The 20,754-nt window shown below is 45.9% G+C and overlaps 1 protein-coding gene across 1 annotated transcript in view; it reads left to right on the plus strand.

Moving 5' to 3' along the window:
* LOC135466481 (vacuolar protein sorting-associated protein 18 homolog) overlaps positions 1-20,754 on the plus strand; it is a 49,627-nt gene that overhangs the window by 21,004 nt on the left and 7,869 nt on the right. The window contains 13 exon segments of the mRNA XM_064743978.1: positions 450-514; positions 836-850; positions 852-969; position 1,259; positions 3,525-3,648; positions 4,130-4,154; positions 5,632-5,725; positions 8,018-8,091; positions 8,310-8,465; positions 10,914-11,054; positions 11,491-11,622; positions 18,550-18,634; positions 19,970-20,097. Of these exon segments, the coding sequence (XP_064600048.1) occupies positions 450-514; positions 836-850; positions 852-969; position 1,259; positions 3,525-3,648; positions 4,130-4,154; positions 5,632-5,725; positions 8,018-8,091; positions 8,310-8,465; positions 10,914-11,054; positions 11,491-11,622; positions 18,550-18,634; positions 19,970-20,097 (1,158 nt within the window).

Here is a 20,754-nt window from a genome sequence, read left to right on the forward strand (position 1 = left end):
AAGCTGATTTGAATAAACAAAATATCCCGCTGTAATTATACATGTCCATGTATTGTCCACCTCTTGGGGAGGCACATACATGTAGCACACCCATGTCCAGTCATATCTAAGGCTTTAAAATCTATGGTGTTGGCACTCATACATTGACTGCTCCTACAAGATTTCCCTCTTCCACTGAGGCACTCACCCCGGATATGTCACACATCTTGTATTCAGGACAACCCTATATAGATGTATATATACACAGATATGGTGTAGGTCTGCCTATGTGTTTGGCCACTCTGCTACACCTGAAGCACCCACCCCCAATGTGTCACACATCTTGTGTTCAGGACAACCCTGTATACATGTATATGTACACAGATAGGGTGTAGGTCTGCCTATGTGTTTGGCCACTCTGCTACACCTGAAGCACCGACCCCCAATGTTTCACACATCTTGTGTTTCAGGACAACCCTGTATACATGGATAAGGTTCTGACCAGGCAGGCAGAGTATTTCTTCAACCATTCTGAGTGAGTAACCCCATCAGCACTGCTACTTTATGTCCTGCTAAAAACATCATGTTTAGCCTATTATTACTTGAGTTAATCTGCAATCTTGTGAAAACATTAAATCATGCAGAGATTATTTAAGTTTGATTATTATTATTTTGATTTGGGACATCACTTAAATAATTTCTCAGTCTTTTATTTAGACTTCACACTAGTTCACTGCAATAGTTCCTTCCCTACACTCATTTTGTAACACAGTTCTTGAGCCTAACAGTTTATGTACTTGGTGAAATGAAAGAAAGTTTCACTGAAACATTATGAGGAGAATTTTGTTTTATGAAGGTATGAAAAGAGTGCCTGACGTTTGCCATGCTCAGAACTCTTTTGAGGAGATCACCCTCAAGTTTATCAAACTGGAACAGAAAGAGGCCTTGAAATCATTCCTGCAGAGGAAGATGGGTTCACTGAAAGCTCAGGTACATGTTAACTATGAGAGTATCAGCAGTGTGGCATGGGAGTGATTTATTTGTGGGAGGAGCGTATGACGTGGGGGTTCACCGGAAGGCTCAAGTAGACTTTTAAAATATCAGTAGTGTGCATGAGAGTGACTTGATGGGTTCACTGAAAGCTAAGGAAGCTATTTAAGTGTCAGCAATGTTGACTCATTTGTGGGACGGGTCTGGTGACATGATGGATTCACTGAAGGCTAAGGTAGGCTGTTCAAGGTGTCAGCAGTGTGGCATGAGAGTAACTTATTTGTGGGAGGGTCTGTGATATGATGGGTTCACTGAAGGCTAAGGTAGGCTGTTCAGGTGTCAGCAGTGTGGCCTGAGAGTGACTTATTTGTGGGAGGGGTCTGTGATATGATGGGTTCACTGAAGGCTAAGGTAGGCTATTCAGGCGTCAGCAGTGTGGCATGAGAGTGACTTATTTGTGGGAGGGTCTATTATATGATGGGTTTACCTGAATGCTGAGGTAAGCTGTTCAAGTGTCAGCAGTGAGGCGTGAGATTAACTTGTCCCCAGTGGTCTGTGACATGATGGGTACACCTGAAGGCTCAGGCAGACTGTTCAAGTGTCAGCAATGTGTAAGTTACAGTTACCGCCTTTCAGTGTCCAAGTTTCGGGTTTCGGTATCCAATCAACCAGCCCAGGCTGTCTTTCACAGAGGTCGCGAAGTGACTAAGGTGACAAAAAACTGCCAGGACTGATGATCATCTGGCATGGACACCCATGCCCAATGAAGTCTGTGAAACAATGAAGCCAGTGTATAATGAGAGTGATCCTAGTCTGTGACCTGCTCATGAAGGCCCTAGTCCTGTCGTGCTCATGATGGCGCTCGTCTGTGTCCTGCTCATGATGGCACTAGTTTGTGTCCTGCTCATGATGGCCCTCATCTGTGTCCTGCTCATGATGGCCCTAGTCTGTCGTGCTCATGATGGCGCTCGTCTGTGTCCTGCTCATGATGGCACTAGTTTTTGTCCTGCTCATGATGGCTGTCGTCTGTGTCCTGCTCATGATAGCCCTAGTCTGTCGTGCTCATGATGGCACTCGTCTGTGTCCTGCTCATGATGGCACTAGTTTTTGTCCTGCTCATGATGGCTGTCGTCTGTGTCCCTGCTCATGATGGCCCTTGTCTGTGTCCTGCTCATGATGGCCCTCATCTGTTGTCTTTGCTCATGATGGCCCTCATCTGTCCTGCTCATGATGGCCCTCATCTGTGTCTTGCTTATGATGGCCCTCATCTCTCCTGCTCATGATGGCCCTCATCTGTGTCTTGCTCATGATGGCCCTAGTCTGTCCTGCTCATGATGGCCCTGGTCTTGCATCCTGCTTGTGATGGCTCTAATCTGTGTCCTTCTCATGATGGCCCTAGTGTGTGTTCTGCTCATGATGGCCCTCGTCTTTGTCCTACTCATGACGGCCTTATGTGCCTACGTGAAGTAATGCTTAGGCAAGAAACCTGAGAGCCATTCTGAATTGACATGTATACTACACATACAGAACCAGTAGGCATTTGTATTGCAATATCTCTTTCATTATTTGAGCCTTGTTTACTGTGGAGAATACATTTGCCAGGGTAGTTTAGTGTACTGTCTTTCTCTCCAGTTTATCATTCCGCTGGCTCCTGCACTACACCTTCCATCCCTCCCCCCCAACATCCTTCCCTCACCCATTCTATCCTCATCCTCCCCTCCCTCACTCACCCCCGTTCTCTTTCCCTCACCTCATCCCATCCTTCTCCTCTCTCTCCATCTCAACTGGACCCCCATCTCATTTTCCTTTCCTTGCTCCATCCCACCCTCCTTTCTTTCCCCATCCATCCTCCTCCTTTTCTTGCCCTATCTCACCCTTGCCCCATCCATCCTCCTCCTTTTCTTGCCCTATCTCACCCTTGCCCCATCCCATCCTCCTCCTTTTCTTGCCCTATCTCACCCTTGCCCCATCCCATCCTCCTCCTTTTCTTGCTCTATATCACCCTCCTTTCCCTTGACCCATCCATCCTCCTTCCCTCTTTCCATTCCTCCCTCGCCCCTTCCCATTCTTCTTCCTGTGCCCCATCCCATCCGCCTCCCCTCGCCCCATCCCCATAATCCTTCTCTCACCCCATCCTATCCTTCTTCCTCGCCCCATCCCATAATCCTTCTCTCACCCCATCCTATCCTTCTTCCCTCGCCCCATCCCATAATCTCCTCTCCAACCCCATCCTATCCTTCTTCCCTCGCCCCATCCCATAATCCTTCTCTCACCCCATCCTATCCTTCTTCCCTCGCCCCATCCCAAAATCCTTCTCTCACCCCATCCCTATCCTTCTTCCCTCGCCCATCCCAAAATCCTTCTCCCACCCATCCTATCCTTCTTCCCTCGCCCCATCCCATAATCCTTCTCTCACCCCATCCTATCCTTCTCCCTCGCCCCATCCCAAAATCCTTCTCCAACCCATCCTATCCTTCTTCCCTCGCCCCATCCCATCCTCCTTCTGCCCTCATCCACCTCTCTTCACTCTTCAAAGACCTCTGTACCTGTTTCAGACAAAACTCAGGTGACGATGCTGGTAATTTGGCTGATAGAAATTTACCTGAACAACATGGTGAGCTGAGGAGCAAGGGAAGATATGAGTCAGAAGTATGACGCTGTACAGGAGGAGTTCCAGCGGTTCTCTCCCACTCTAAGGTCAAGGTGAGTCTGGCACTACAGGACTAAGGTACTGTGATACTGTTTGAGTGTATTGAGTGCATTGTGTACAGGAGCCGTTGAGAGGTTCCTCTTCCACTCTAAGGTCAAGGAGGAGTCCAGGCACTACAGGACTAAAGTACTAAGCCACCTACCTGCACGTTTCTGTGATACTCTTTGAGTGTATTGAGTGCATTGTGTACAGGAGTCGTTTGAGAGGTTGGTCTTCCACTCTAAGGTCAAGGTGGGTCAGGCACTGCAGAACTGGTACTAGGCCACCTACCTGCACGTTTCTGTGATACTCTGAGTGTATTGAGTGCACCTGTGTGCAGGAGTCGTTTGAGAGGTTGCTCTTCCACTCTAAGGTCAAGGTACAGGACTAATGTACTAAGCCACCTACCTGCACATTTCTGTGATACTCTCTGAGTGTACTGAGTGCACTGTGTACAGGAGTCGTTGAGAGGTTCCTCTTCCACCCTAAGATCAAGGTGAGTCTGGCACTGCAGGACTAAGGTACTAAGCCACCTACCTGCACATTTCTGTGATACTCTTGAGTGTATTGAGTGCATTGTGTACAGGAGTCGTTTGAGAGGTTGCTCTTCCACTCTAAGGTCATGGTGAGTCAGGCACTGCAGAACTGGTACTAGGCCACCTACCTGCACGTTTCTGTGATACTCTGAGTGTATTGAGTGCACTGTGTACAGGAGTCGTTTGAGAGGTTGCTCTTCCACTCTAAGGTCAAGGTACAGGACTAATGTACTAAGCCACCTACCTGCACATTTGTGTGATACTCTGAGTGTATTGAGTGCATTGTGTACAGGAGTCGTTTTAGAGTTTCTTCTTCCACTCTGAGGCCAAGGTGAGTCAGGCACTGCAGGACTAAGGTACTAAGCCACCTACCTGCACATTTCTATGATACTCTTGAGTGTATTGAGTGCATTGTGTACAGGAGTCGTTTGAGAGGTTGCTCTTCCATTCTAAGGTCAAGGTGAGTCAGGCACTGCAGGACTGGTACTAAGCCACGTACCTGCACATTTCTATGATACTCTTGAGTGTATTGAGTGCATTGTGTACAGGAGTCGTTTGAGAGGTTGCTCTTCCACTCTAAGGTCAAGGTGAGTCAGGCACTACAGGACTAATGTACTAAGCCACCTACCTGCATGTTTCTGTGATACTCTGAGGTGTATTGAGTGCACTGTGTACAGAGTCGTTTGAGAGGTTGCTCTTCCACTCTAAGGTCAAGGTGAGTCAGGCACTACAGGACTAATGTACTAAGCCACCTACCTGCACGTTTCTGTGATACTCTGAGTGTATTGAGTGCACTGTGTACAGAGTCGTTTGAGAGGTTGCTCTTCCACTCTAATGTCAAGGTGGAATCTGGCACTACAGGACTAATGTACTAAGCCACCTACCTGCACGTTACTGTGATACTCTTGAGGTATTGAGTGCACTGTGTACAGGAATCGTTTCAGAGGCTCCTCTTCCACTCCAAGGTCAAGGTGGGTCAGGCACTACAGGACAGGTACTAAGCCACCTACCTGCACATTTCTGTAATACTCTTGAGTGTATTGAGTGCATTGTGTACAGGAGTCGTTTCACAGGTTTCTCTTCCACTCTTCCAAGATCATCACCTGTTCATACAGGTTCATGTAGATGTATAAATAGAAATGTTGTTAAATTTACAGTTTTAGATTATATCTATTCCTGTGTACAGTATCTCTGGTTTTGGTTCTGCCAATACAGTCACATTGGTCCTGCTCATACTGGTTTCCTCTCTGGCTGTATGTGGGAAGGTCTGCCAGCCACCTGCATATGGTCATGGTTTTACTCTAGGCTCTGCCCGGTTTCCTCCCACCATAATGCTGGCTGCTGTCATATAAGTGAAATATTCTTGAGTATGGTGTAAACTACCAATCAAATAAATAAAATAACTTAGATTGTGAACATGCGTGATGTTGTTTACAGGAATGTGTGAGTAACAACAGGAGCACGGTGTATGATCTGATAGCCAGCCATGGGGATATTGAGGACATGATCTACTTTGCTGTCCTCATGCAAGGTCTGTGTCATTTTGGCATCCAATTCAGCAATTCATTTCAATGAATTAAAAAAAAAAAAAAGGTCAAAGATAAACTTTCAACATAAAATTTTGTCTTTTTGCAGCAGTCTTCCTGGTGAATTGAGTCGAGCAATTTTTTTGTGATACTTAATGCAGGGTGCGCACAGTCCTTGAAACATCTTGAAAGTGCTTGAAAAATACAATTTCATTTTCAAGTACTTGAAAGTCCTTAAAAAAGACAAATACTCCTGGAAACTCCTTGAAAATCTTAGTTTGTCCTGAACTTCAATATTGTCTTCTGACGGCCGAACCTGTATATCGGGAGCTCACTGATAATTCTCCCACAATCAGGGCTTCCGCTGGCACTTGCCATTGTCGCAAATTTAGAACAATTGTTTGAAATGGCGATAAAATTTGAAAAATGCGAATGTTTTTGGCGACAAATTTATTTACCTAAGAAAAAATACAAACGTTATACAAAATTTAGCATGAGAGTTTTCAGGGGTTTTAAGCAGATTTTCTTACTTTTTCTAATGAAAATAATCCACTTATTTTCATTTTAACCAGCCTCATCTTGGCGAAACAACATCAACACAGTTGTATGGCGATTACTTGAGAGAATCTACAAAGGGGGTTCAGCATTGTTGCAAGTTGACTGAGATTAAATAACGCTTGAAATCATTTATGTTAAATAACAAATGAGAATCATGGCATTTTGTGGGATGCCTTTCATAGCCAATTGTAAAAAAAAAAAAGCATTATCAATGGAGATAAATCAAGGTACACTTACACCTGTAAATAAAGTTACCGCCCATGAAAAATTTAAACTTTTCCACTTAATAAACTATTTTTTGGGGGGATCTGAAGAAAATTAAATGTTTCGGAATATGTACCGTCCGTCTGGTTTTCTCCTGTCAGACTTTGTTTACTCCAGTGTACTCCAGTGTACTCCAGTGTACTGATCACAAATTAATTTCATAACAAATTGAATTAATTGAAGTTTTCTGATAGAGGAAATTACATTTTACTAGGATCGTACAGATAGGAGGATAAATTCCAGATATAGCTGGAAGAGACCAAACTGATTTTAGCAGCTACACCAAGGCAGATAAAAACGAATTACAGAAGGAGACCAACAAGAGTCATGGCCGCTAAGGAAGTATGGCTAAAGAAAAAAAGTAGTCTGAAAAAATCTGATGACTGGCTAAAATGACTGGCTAAAAAAAAATACTGACCCAGAGGAAGCCCTGCATGATGATATATGGCGTTCATTTTTTTTTACTGAGCATTCAAAGAATGTGTCGCATTACAGAGGTGAAGGGCAGATATTTCTTGCAAAAGCAAGTGTACTATTCAATATACATGCATGCAAATTAAAGCATCTATAATTCAGACTTAAAATATAGTCTATAATTTGCACCATGGTATGTTTAAACTAGCCTTGAAAATGACAAAAAACTCCGGGAAAACTCCCGGAAAACTTGAATTTCATTTTCATAGACCTGTACGAACCCTATAATGGCATCGTTTCAACCATACATATTGAATCATTCAGTGTGTATAGTTTGTGTTTGTAGACTTTGATGGAGTTTGTGTTTGTAGACTTTGATGGAGTGTTTGTGTTTGTAGACTTTGATGGATTGTTTGTGTTTGTAGACTTTGATGGAGTTTGTGTTTGCAGACGTTGATTGAGTGTTTGTGTTTGTAGACTTTGATGGAGTTTGTGTTTGCAGACTTTGATGGAGTGTTTGTGTTTGTAGACTTTGATGGAATTTGTGTTTGCAGACTTTGATGGAGTGTTTGTGTTTGCAGACATTGATGGAGTGTTTGTGTTTGCAGACTTTGATGGAGTGTATGTGTTTGCAGATGTTGATAGGGTGTTTGTGTTTGTAGACTTTGATGGAGTGTTTGTGTTTGTAGACTGATTGAGTGTTTGTGTTTGTAGACTTTGATGGAGTTTGTGTTTGCAGACTTTGATGGAGTGTTTGTGTTTGCAGACTTTGATGGAGTGTTTGTGTTTGCAGACTTTGATGGAGTGTTTGTGTTTGCAGACATTGATGGAATGTTTGTGTTTGCAGATGTTGATAGGGTGTTTGTGTTTGCAGACTTTGATGGAGTGTTTGTGTTTGCAGACTTTGATGGAGTGTTTGTGTTTGTAGACTGATGGAGTGTTTGTGTTTGCAGACTTTGATGGAGTGTTTTTGTTTGCAGACTTTGATGGAGTGTTTGTGTTTGCAGACTTTGATGGAGTGTTTGTGTTTGCAGACTTTTATGGAGTGTTTGTATTTGCAGATTTTGAGCGTGTAATCAGCCACCATCTCCAACATGACAACTACACAGGGGCTTTGGATGTGCTCAGGAAGCAGGTATGTCTTACAGGCTAATTTGGGGTTTTGTTATTTCTGAAAGTTTTTACCTCATATCTCTAAAAATATTTCTAATTTGCTATAAAAACACATTTTGGAGAAATTTGCAACAAGGATTGATGTATGCATGTAAGAAAATTGTAACTAAAGATTGGACTATTGTGTAGAAGTTTTATTTTATTGCTTTGTTATAAATGCGATGTTGTGTTATATTTTAGAGTGATGTGGAGCTGTTTTACAAGTTCTCTCCTCTGCTGATGCAGTACGTGCCCAAGGAAACTGTGAATGCCTGGATAGAGCAAGACACTAAACTGGACCCCAAGAAGTTGATACCCGCCCTAGTTCAGTATGACCATGAGAAATACAGGGAACAGGTAAAATACTGTGTTTATGACTGATATCAGTCCAGGTTCAGTATGACCATGAGAAATACAGGGAACAGGTAAAATACTGTGTTTATGACTGATATCAGTCCAGGATCAGTATGACCATGAGAAATACAGGGAACAGGTAAAATACTGTGTTTATGACTGATATCAGTCCAGGATCAGTATGACCATGAGAAATACAGGGAACAGGTAAAATACTGTGTTTATGACTGATAACAGTCCAGGATCAGTATGACCATGAGAAATACAGGGAACAGGTAAAATACTGTGTTCATGACTGATATCTTCCCTAGTATTGTGATCATGAGGGGCCTCCGTGGCTCAGTTGGTTAGCGCGCTAGTGCAGCATAATGACCCAGGAGTCTCTCACAAATGCAGTCACTGTGAGTTCAAGTCCAGCTCATGCTGGCTTCCTCTCCGGCCATATGTAGGAAGGTCTTTTAGCAACCTGTGGATGGTCGTGGGTTTCCCCCGGGCTGTGCCCCGGTTTCCACCCACCATAATGCTGGTCGCCGTCGTATAAGTGAAATATTCTTGAGTACAGCGTAAAACACCAATCAAATAAATAAATAAATATTGTGATCATGAGAAATACAGGGAACAGGTAAAATACTGCATTCATGACTGATATCTTCCCTAGTATTGTGACCGTAAGAAATACAGGGAACAGGTAAAATACTGTGTTGATGACTGATATCTTCCCTAGTATTATGACCATGAGAAATACAGGGAACAGGTAAAATACTGCATTCATAACTGATATCTTTCCTAGTATTGTGACCATGAGAAGTACAGGGAACAGGTAAAATACTGTGTTGATGACTGATATCTTCCCTAGTATTGTGACCGTGAGAAATATAGGGAACAGGTAAAATACTGTGTTCATGACTGATATCTTCCCTAGTATTGTGACCATGAGAAGTACAGAGAATAGGTAAGACACTGTGGTAATGACTGATATCAGTCCTGGTTCAGTTTGACCATGAGAAATACAGGGAACAGGTAAAATACTGTGTTCATGACTGATATCAGCCCTAGTTCAGTGTGATCATGAAAAGTACAGAGAACATGTAAGACACTGTGTTCATGAATGATATCAGCTCTAGTTCAGTGTGATCATAAGAAGTACAGAGAGCAGGTAAGACACTGACTGATATCAGTCTGGTTCTGTATGACCATGAGAAGTACACAGAACAGGTAAGACACAGTGGTAATGACTGATATCAGTCCTAGTTCAGTGTGATCATAAGAAGTACAGAGAGCAGGTAAGACACTGACTGATATCAGTCTGGTTCTGTATGACCATGAGAAGTACAGAGAACATGTAAGACACTGTGTTCATGAATGATATCAGCTCTAGTTCAGTGTGATCATAAGAAGTACAGAGAGCAGGTAAGACACTGACTGATATCAGTCTGGTTCTGTATGACCATGAGAAGTACACAGAACAGGTAAGACACAGTGGTAATGACTGATATCAGTCCTGTTTCTGTATGACCATGAGAAGTACAGAGAGCAGGTAAGACACTGACTGATATCAGTCTGGTTCTGTATGACCATGAGAAGTACACAGAACAGGTAAGACACAGTGGTAATGACTGATATCAGTCCTAGTTCAGTGTGATCATAAGAAGTACAGAGAGCAGGTAAGACACTGACTGATATCAGTCTGGTTCTGTATGACCATGAGAAGTACACAGAACAGGTAAGACCTGGAATACAGCATTGGGATGTACAGGGAACAGGGAAATATGAAATACTGTTTTAAAGGAGAAGAAAACATAAAAATGATGCCAAGTCAGATGAAAGAGTGTCAAAGCTTATTTGCAAATATGATCTTTAATATTTTTGGGGATTTTTTTTTTCAGTAGAAAAGAGTATTTGAAAATATTTTTGTATGGTAGGTATTTGGGACCAACATTTGGTATTTATCTTGTTGCATAATAATGTTCTAAATAAGGATGTGATGCTTCTCTAATCAATTTATTTGAATGTAAATTTGTTGTTTATATCGAAACATGCATTTAACCTAACTTATGATAATATTTATGAACATATTAAAAATGTAAATATGATCCAAATTGAGGTTTAATACATTCGTTAGCTGAAAAGAACAAATTCTAGTGCAAAAATATTTATTAAACCTGTGTTACATCCTCATTTATGACATTATTAAACAAAGACTATAAATACCAAAGGGTGGTCCCAAATAACCACCATACAAAAATTATTTTCAAGTGTCTTTTTCTCCTTAAGGAAAAATCGGAAAAACTATTGAAGACCATGTTGAGGAATAACTTTTCACACTCTTTCATCTGAACTTTGTGTCATGTTTTCTCCACCTTTAATTAATGACTGTTGAAAACTTAGTCTTTCAGCTTGGCCATAACATTTGCTATTACTCAAAGTGTGTCTGTGTGTGTGTGTTTTCAGGGCAACGAGGCTATCCGGTATTTAGAGTTCTGTATCCAGAAGCTGAACAACAAAGATCAGGCTATTCACAACTACATGTTGTCACTTTATGCCAAGCTGCAGCCCAAACACCTGATGAAGTACTTGTTGTCCCAGGGGCAGGTAACTTTGTTTGCTTTGTGTTATCTCTGCAGGATTACCTCTGTCAGACTAAGTGTGGATCATAGAACAGTTAACATGGAAAAGTTTTAATTTTAGTCTAATGACTTGCCCCAGGTAAAGTGTTGAGATGCACAAGTATGGTGTAATACATATATCTCTCATTTCAGATGCATTGATATTCAGTGGTTCATGTAATAGGAAAATCTGACGTATGATAGAGTTGAAATTTGAATATATGATTCTGTATACGTAGGCATTGGGATATGGAACTGCGAAGCCCTGTCAAAATTGTTCATACATTTCAAAGTACCCAATGCACATGTAACATATACATCAGAGGCAATTAGTGAGGTCATTCTTTGGTGCAGAACATTCTTAATTTCATGATAAATTTTTATCATCAGTGTTGAATGTTGTTGGTATTATCTGTACCCAGGATGCTGACAGTATTTGCTATGACCTGAAGTATGGCCTGAGGCTGTGTGCAGAACACAGTCATAAAGAGGCTTGTGTTCACATCTACTCTGTCATGGGGCTATACGAGGAGGCTGTCGACTTGGCTTTACAGGTAAGCAAGACATACCCGGGGGAAAGGGAAGGGGGTGTTCACATCTACTCTGTCATGGGGCTATACGAGGAGGCTGTCGACTTGGCATTACAGGTAAGCAAGACATACCTGGGGGGAAGGGAAGGGGGTGTTCACATCTACTCTGTCATGGGGCTATACGAGGAGGCTGTCGACTTGGCATTACAGGTAAGCAAGACATACCTGGGGGAAAGGGAAGGGGGTGTTCACATCTACTCTGTCATGGGGCTATACGAGGAGGCTGTCGACTTGGCTTTACAGGTAAGCAAGACATACCTGGGGGAAAGGGGAGGGGGTGTTCACATCTACTCTGTCATGGGGCTATATGAGGAGGCTGTCGACTTGGCTTTACAGGTAAGCAAGACATACCTGGGGGAAAGGGAAGGGGGTGCTCACATCTACTCTGTCATGGGGCTTACCGAGGAGGCTGTCGACTTGGCTTTACAGGTGAGCAAGACATACCTGGGGGAAAGGGGAGGGGGTGTTCACATCTACTCTGTCATGGGGCTTACCGAGGAGGCTGTCGACTTGGCTTTACAGGTAAGCAAGACATACCTGGGGGAAAGGGGAGGGGGTGTTCACATCTACTCTGTCATGGGGCTTACCGAGGAGGCTGTCGACTTGGCTTTACCGGTGAGCAAGACATACCTGGGGGAAAGGGAAGGGGGTGTTCACATCTACTCTGTCATGGGGCTATACGAGGAGGCTGTCGACTTGGCTTTACAGGTGAGCAAGACATACCTGGGGGAAAGGGGAGGGGGTGTTCACATCTACTCTGTCATGGGGCTATACGAGGAGGCTGTCGACTTGGCTTTACAGGTGAGCAAGACATACCTAGGGGAAAGGGGGAGGGGGTGTTCACATCTACTCTGTCATGGGCTTACCGAGGAGGCTGTCGACTTGGCTTTACAGGTGAGCAAGACATACCTAGGGGAAAGGGAAGGGGGTGTTACATCTACTCTGTCATGGGGCTATACGAGGAGGCTGTCGACTTGGCTTTACAGGTAAGCAAGACATACCTAGGTGAAAGGGGAGGGGGTGTTCACATCTACTCTGTCATGGGGCTATACGAGGAGGCTGTCGACTTGGCTTTACAGGTAAGCAAGACATACCTGGAGGAAAGGGGAGGGGGTGTTCACATCTACTCTGTCATGGGGCTATACGAGGAGGCTGTCGACTTGGCTTTACAGGTGAGCAAGACATACCTAGGGGAAAGGGAAGGGGGTGTTCACATCTACTCTGTCATGGGGCTATACGAGGAGGCTGTCGACTTGGCTTTACAGGTAAGCAAGACATACCTGGGGGAAAGGGGAGGGGGTGTTCACATCTACTCTGTCATGGGGCTTACCGAGGAGGCTGTCGACTTGGCTTTACAGGTAAGCAAGACATACCTGGGGGAAAGGGGAGGGGGTGTTCACATCTACTCTGTCATGGGGCTTACCAAGAAGGCTGTCGACTTGGCTTTACAGGTGAGCAAGACATACCTAGGGGAAAGGGAAGGGGGTGTTCACATCTACTCTGTCATGGGGCTATATGAGGAGGCAGTCGACTTGGCTTTACAGGTGAGCAAGACATGCCTGGGGGAAAGGGGAGGGGGTGTTCACATCTACTCTGTCATGGGGCTTACCGAGGAGCTGTCGACTTAGCTTTACAGGTAAGCAAGACATACCTGGGGGAAAGGGGAGGGGGTGTTCACATCTACTCTGTCATGGGGCTTACCGAGGAGGCTGTCGACTTGGCTTTACAGGTAAGCAAGACATACCTGGGGGAAAGGGGAGGGTGTGTTCACATCTACTCTGTCATGGGGCTTACCGAGGAGGCTGTCGACTTGGCTTTACAGGTGAGCAAGACATGCCTGGGGGAAAGGGGAGGGGGTGTTCACATCTACTCTGTCATGGGGCTTACCGAGGAGGCTGTCGACTTGGCTTTACAGGTGAGCAAGACATACCTAGGGGAAAGGGGAGGGGGTGTTCACATCTACTCTGTCATGGGGCTATATGAGGAGGCTGTCGACTTGGCTTTACAGGTAAGCAAGACATACCTAGGTGAAAGGGGAGGGGGTGTTCACATCTACTCTGTCATGGGGCTATACGAGGAGGCAGTCGACTTGGCTTTACAGGCAAGCAAGGACATACCTAGGGGAAAGGGGAGGGGGTGTTCACATCTACTCTGTCATGGGGCTTACCGAGGAGGCTGTCGACTTGGCTTTACAGGTAAGCAAGACATACCTAGGGGAAAGGGAAGGGGGTGTTCACATCTACTCTGTCATGGGGCTATATGAGGAGGCTGTCGACTTGGCTTTACCGGTGAGCAAGACATACCTGGGGGAAAGGGAAGGGGGTGTTCACATCTACTCTGTCATGGGGCTTACCGAGGAGGCTGTCGACTTGGCTTTACAGGTAAGCAAGACATACCTGGGGGAAAGGGGAGGGGGGTGTTCACATCTACTCTGTCATGGGGCTTACCGAGGAGGCTGTCGACTTGGCTTTACAGGTAAGCAAGACATGCCTGGGGGAAAGGGGAGGGGTGTTCACATCTACTCTGTCATGGGGCTATACGAGGAGGCTGTCGACTTGGCTTTACAGGTGAGCAAGACATACTGGGGGAAAGGGAAGGGGGTGTTCACATCTACTCTGTCATGGGGATATACGAGGAGGCTGTCGACTTGGCTTTACAGGTGAGCAAGACATACCTGGGGGAAAGGGGAGGGGGTGTTCACATCTACTCTGTCATGGGGCTTACCGAGGAGGCTGTCGACTTGGCTTTACAGGTGAGCAAGACATACCTAGGGGAAAGGGGAGGGGGGTGTTCACATCTACTCTGTCATGGGGCTATATGAGGAGGCTGTCGACTTGGCTTTACAGGTAAGCAAGACATACCTAGGTGAAAGGGGAGGGGGTGTTCACATCTACTCTGTCATGGGGCTATACGAGGAGGCAGTCGACTTGGCTTTACAGGCAAGCAAGACATACCTAGGGGAAAGGGGAGGGGGTGTTCACATCTACTCTGTCATGGGGCTTACCGAGGAGGCTGTCGACTTGGCTTTACAGGTAAGCAAGACATACCTAGGGGAAAGGGAAGGGGGTGTTCACATCTACTCTGTCATGGGGCTATATGAGGAGGCTGTCGACTTGGCTTTACCGGTGAGCAAGACATACCTGGGGGAAAGGGAAGGGGGTGTTCACATCTACTCTGTCATGGGGCTTACCGAGGAGGCTGTCGACTTGGCTTTACAGGTAAGCAAGACATACCTGTGGGAAAGGGGAGGGGGTGTTCACATCTACTCTGTCATGGGGCTTACCGAGGAGGCTGTCGACTTGGCTTTACAGGTAAGCAAGACATGCCTGGGGGAAAGGGGAGGGGTGTTCACATCTACTCTGTCATGGGGCTATACGAGGAGGCTGTCGACTTGGCTTTACAGGTGAGCAAGACATACCTGGGGGAAAGGGAAGGGGGTGTTCACATCTACTCTGTCATGGGGATATACGAGGAGGCTGTCGACTTGGCTTTACAGGTGAGCAAGACATACCTAGGGGAAAGGGGAGGGGGTGTTCACATCTACTCTGTCATGGGGCTTACCGAGGAGGCTGTCGACTTGGCTTTACAGGTGAGCAAGACATGCCTGGGGGAAAGGGGAGGGGGTGTTCACATCTACTCTGTCATGGGGCTATACGAGGAGGCTGTCGACTTGGCTTTACAGGTGAGCAAGACATACCTGGGGGAAAGGGGAGGGGGTGTTCACATCTACTCTGTCATGGGGCTATACGAGGAGGCTGTCGACTTGGCTTTACAGGTGAGCAAGACATACCTAGGGGAAAGGGAAGGGGGTGTTCACATCTACTCTGTCATGGGGCTACATGAGGAGGCAGTCGACTTGGCTTTACAGGTGAGCAAGACATACCTGGGGGAAAGGGGAGAGGGTGTTCACATCTACTCTGTCATGGGGCTATATGAGGAGGCTGTCGACTTGGCTTTACAGGTAAGCAAGACATACCTGGGGGAAAGGGAAGGGGGTGTTCACATCTACTCTGTCATGGGGCTATACAAGGAGGCAGTCGACTTGGCTTTACAGGTAAGCAAGACATACCTGGGGGAAAGGGGAGGGGGTGTTCACATCTACTCTGTCATGGGGCTTACCAAGAAGGCTGTCGACTTGGCTTTACCGGTGAGCAAGACATACCTAGGGGAAAGGGAAGGGGGTGTTCACATCTACTCTGTCATGGGGCTATATGAGGAGGCAGTCGACTTGGCTTTACAGGTGAGCAAGACATGCCTGGGGGAAAGGGGAGGGGGTGTTCACATCTACTCTGTCATGGGGCTTACCGAGGAGGCTGTCGACTTGGCTTTACAGGTAAGCAAGACATACCTGGGGGAAAGGGGAGGGGGTGTTCACATCTACTCTGTCATGGGGCTTACCGAGGAGGCTGTCGACTTGGCTTTACAGGTAAGCAAGACATGCCTGGGGGAAAGGGGAGGGGGTGTTCACATCTACTCTGTCATGGGGCTTACCGAGGAGGCTGTCGACTTGGCTTTACAGGTGAGCAAGACATGCCTGGGGGAAAGGGGAGGGGGTGTTCACATCTACTCTGTCATGGGGCTTACCGAGGAGGCTGTCGACTTGGCTTTACAGGTGAGCAAGACATACCTGGGGGAAAGGGGAGGGGGTGTTCACATCTACTCTGTCATGGGGCTATACGAGGAGGCTGTCGACTTGGCTTTACAGGTAAGCAAGACATACCTAGGTGAAAGGGGAGGGGGTGTTCACATCTACTCTGTCATGGGGCTATACGAGGAGGCTGTCGACTTGGCTTTACAGGTAAGCAAGACTTACCTGGAGGAAAGGGGAGGGGGTGTTCACATCTACTCTGTCATGGGGCTTACCGAGGAGGCTGTCGACTTGGCTTTACAGGTGAGCAAGACATACCTAGGGGAAAGGGAAGGGGGTGTTCACATCTACTCTGTCATGGGGCTATATGAGGAGGCTGTCGACTTGGCTTTACCGGTGAGCAAGACATGCTTGGGGGAAAGGGAAGGGGGTGTTCACATCTACTCTGTCATGGGGCTTACCGAGGAGGCTGTCGACTTGGCTTTACAGGTAAGCAAGACATACCTGGGGGAAAGGGGAGGGGGTGTTCACATCTACTCTGTCATGGGGCTTACCGAGGAGGCTGTCGACTTGGCTTTACAGGTAAGCAAGACATGCCTGGGGGAAAGGGGAGGGGGTGTTCACATCTACTCTGTCATGGGGCTATACGAGGAAGCTGTCGACTTGGCTTTACAGGTGAGGAAGACATACCTGGGGGAAAGGGAAGGGGGTGTTCACATCTACTCTGTCATGGGGATATACGAGGAGGCTGTCGACTTGGCTTTACAGGTGAGCAAGACATACCTAGGGGAAAGGGGAGGGGGTGTTCACATCTACTCTGTCATGGGGCTTACCGAGGAGGCTGTCGACTTGGCTTTACAGGTGAGCAAGACATGCCTGGGGGAAAGGGGAGGGGGTGTTCACATCTACTCTGTCATGGGGCTATACGAGGAGGCTGTCGACTTGGCTTTACAGGTGAGCAAGACATACCTGGGGGAAAGGGGAGGGGGTGTTCACATCTACTCTGTCATGGGGCTATACGAGGAGGCTGTCGACTTGGCTTTACAGGTGAGCAAGACATACCTAGGGGAAAGGGAAGGGGGTGTTCACATCTACTCTGTCATGGGGCTATACGAGGAGGCAGTCGACTTGGCTTTACAGGTGAGCAAGACATACCTGGGGGAAAGGGGAGGGGGTGTTCACATCTACTCTGTCATGGGGCTATATGAGGAGGCTGTCGACTTGGCTTTACAGGTAAGCAAGACATACCTGGGGGAAAGGGAAGGGGGTGTTCACATCTACTCTGTCATGGGGCTATACAAGGAGGCAGTCGACTTGGCTTTACAGGTGAGCAAGACATACCTGGGGGAAAGGGAAGGGGGTGTTCACATCTACTCTGTCATGGGGCTATACGAGGAGGCTGTCGACTTGGCTTTACAGGTGAGCAAGACATACCTGGGGGAAAGGGGAGGGGGTGTTCACATCTACTCTGTCATGGGGCTATATGAGGAGGCAGTCGACTTGGCTTTACAGGTGAGCAAGACATACCTGGCGGAAAAGGAAGGGGGTGTTCACATCTACTCTGTCATGGGGCTATACGAGGAGGCAGTCGACTTGGCTTTACAGGTGAGCAAGACATACCTGGGGGAAAGGGGAGGGGGTGTTCACATCTACTCTGTCATGGGGCTATATGAGGAGGCTGTCAGCTTGGCTTTACCGGTGAGCAAGACATACCTGGGGGAAAGGGGAGGGGGTGTTCACATCTACTCTGTCATGGGGCTACATGAGGAGGCTAACTTGGCTTTACAGGTGAGCAAGACTTATGCCTGATGGAGGGAGGAAGGGGTGTTATCTGTCATGAGGCCGTATGAAAAAAATTATGTCTTAATTCCTAGAATTTTGAGAGTGGAGTTGGCCCTTGAAATACATTAGTATTTTTTTTTTACATTTTTTTTTACATTTATTTTATATGTGTTTATTACTACTTTGACTATCTGTCAATATCAGAATCGCCCTGCCACAGCAAACCACAGTATGTGTACACACACCTATTGACACATTGCCATACGACTTAAAAATTGTTAAGTATGACATAAAACCCCAACCATACATATATACATGAGTCATATACATTATTGACAAAACTGTAGGTTAGAGAAATCATAGTGGTATGGTAGAAGCCAGCTCAAGGTATACTACTGAAAAGTTAATGATGAGCTGGGGGTGAGCTAGGGGTGAGCAAGTGGTGAACGACTGGCACACTCGTGAAATTGTTTGACCTGGTTGGTATTGTAATCTTCCTGTGTGATATTTGTTCATGTCAGGTGGACGTGGAATTGGCCAAGGACCAGGCAGACAAACCTGATGAAGATGATGAGGAGTTGAGGAAGAAACTCTGGTTACGGATAGGTAAGTACATGTACTTAACACATGATACCTACCCACTAGGAATACAGGTATAGGTCAGTACTTAACACATGATACCTACCCACTAGGAATACAGGTGTAGATCAGTATTTAGCAGGTTATCTACCCACAAATAATACAGGTATAGGTCAGTACTCACCAGGTCACCTACCCACTAGTAATACAAGCGTACATCAGTATTAGCAGGTTACCTACCCACTAGTAATACAGGCACAGGTCAGTATTTAGCAGGTCACCTACCCACTAGTAATACAGGCACAGGTCAGTACTCTCCAGGTCACCTATCCACTAGTAATACAGGCACAGGTCAGTACTCACCAGGTCATCTACCCACTAGTAATACAGGCACAGGTCAGTAATCAAAAGGTCATCTACCCACTAGTAATGCAGATACAAGTCAGTACTCACCAGGTCACCTACCCACTAGTAATACAGGCACATGTCAGTATTAGCAGGTCACCTACCCACTAGTAATACAGGCACAGGTCAGTATCTAGCAGGTCACCTACCCACTAGTAATACAGGCACAGGTCAGTACTCACCAGGTCACCTACCGACTAGTAGTAATACAGACACAGGTCAGTACTCACCAGGTCACCTACCCACTAGTAATACAGGTACAGGTCAGTATTTAGCAGGTCACCTACCCACTAGTAATACAGGTACAGGTCAGTATTTAGAGGGTCACCTACCCACTAGTAATACAGGCACAGGTCAGTATTTAGCGGGTCACCTACCCACTAGTAATACATGTACAGGTCAGTACTCTCCAGGTCACCTACCCACTAGTAATACAGGTACAGGTCAGTATCTAGCAGGTCACCTACCCACTAGTAATACATGTACAGGTCAGTACTCTCCAGGTCACCTACCCACTAGTAATACAGGTACAGGTCAGTACTCTCCAGGTCACCTACCCACTAGTAATACATGTATCAGTATTTTGCACCTAACAGTACACGTTCCAGTATATTCAGCATGTAATGTATGTATGCGTAAGGCTAAACACGCAACCTTATCAGCTCAGAGCTTATCAATGATAAAGTTTTGACAATTACACACATATGACTCCGAAATGCCAATACATGGAATGTATGTAATGAAGAGCTGTTTCCATTTTACCAGTAAATTCATCAATTACATTGTATGTTTTGACCATTGATGGACAGTATGCATAATATAGAGGGGTTATATAGCTTTTAAAAATTTCGTTCAAACCGTACTCTTTGGTATGGAGTTTTCTTTTTTCATGTACCCTTTACATATACATGCACATAATTTGCCAACATTTCTTTGAACTGACCTCTTTGTTTGTAGCCCGCCATGTTGTGGAAGAAGAAAAGGATGTTAAAAGAGCCATGGCATTCCTGCATGAGTGTGAGCTCCTCAAGATTGAGGACATTCTTCCATTCTTCCCAGACTTTGTCACCATTGACCATTTCAAGGTAAGGTACATGTCAGGCTTCACAGGGACAGTGCGTGACTGAGGTACCAGTGTCACCTGGGCACTGACTCAGTGGTTTAAGGTGTTATGTTCCAGGCCACCATCCCCTAACAGATGATCTTGCTTATACCTGTGTGTTGCTGATTTCTTGTATCCATGAGTCAAACTGATTGTGTGGTTACTGGTATTGTAATCTGCGAAAAACTTAGCTATTATGTGATAAGTATTATGTCAGGAATTTATCAATAACTTATTCAGATGTGATGTTTGTTGTCTGTACGCCATTATCCAGTCCCTCCATGAATGTAGCCAGCACATACATGTAGACACCCTGAAGGGGGGTGTGGCTGAGGTACTTCTTGTAGTCTGGTCTGTGGTTTGATGTCTGTTGTCAGGACTCGGTCACCCAGCCCCTACGGGAGTACAGCCAGCACATAGACACCCTGAAGGGGAATTTGGCTGTGTTACTTCTTGTAGTCTGGTCTGTGGTTTGATGTCTGTTGTCAGGACTCGGTCACCAAGCCGCTACGGGAGTACAGCTAGCACATAGACACCCTGAATGGGGAGTGTGGCTGAGGTACCTCCTGTAGTTTGGTCTGTGATGTGATGCCTGTTGTCGGGGCTCCATCACCTAGTCCCTACAGGGGTACAGTAAGCG

This window comes from Liolophura sinensis, chromosome 6 (genome assembly GCF_032854445.1).
Source record: "Liolophura sinensis isolate JHLJ2023 chromosome 6, CUHK_Ljap_v2, whole genome shotgun sequence".
In the NCBI taxonomy this organism is placed as follows: domain Eukaryota; kingdom Metazoa; phylum Mollusca; class Polyplacophora; order Chitonida; family Chitonidae; genus Liolophura; species Liolophura sinensis.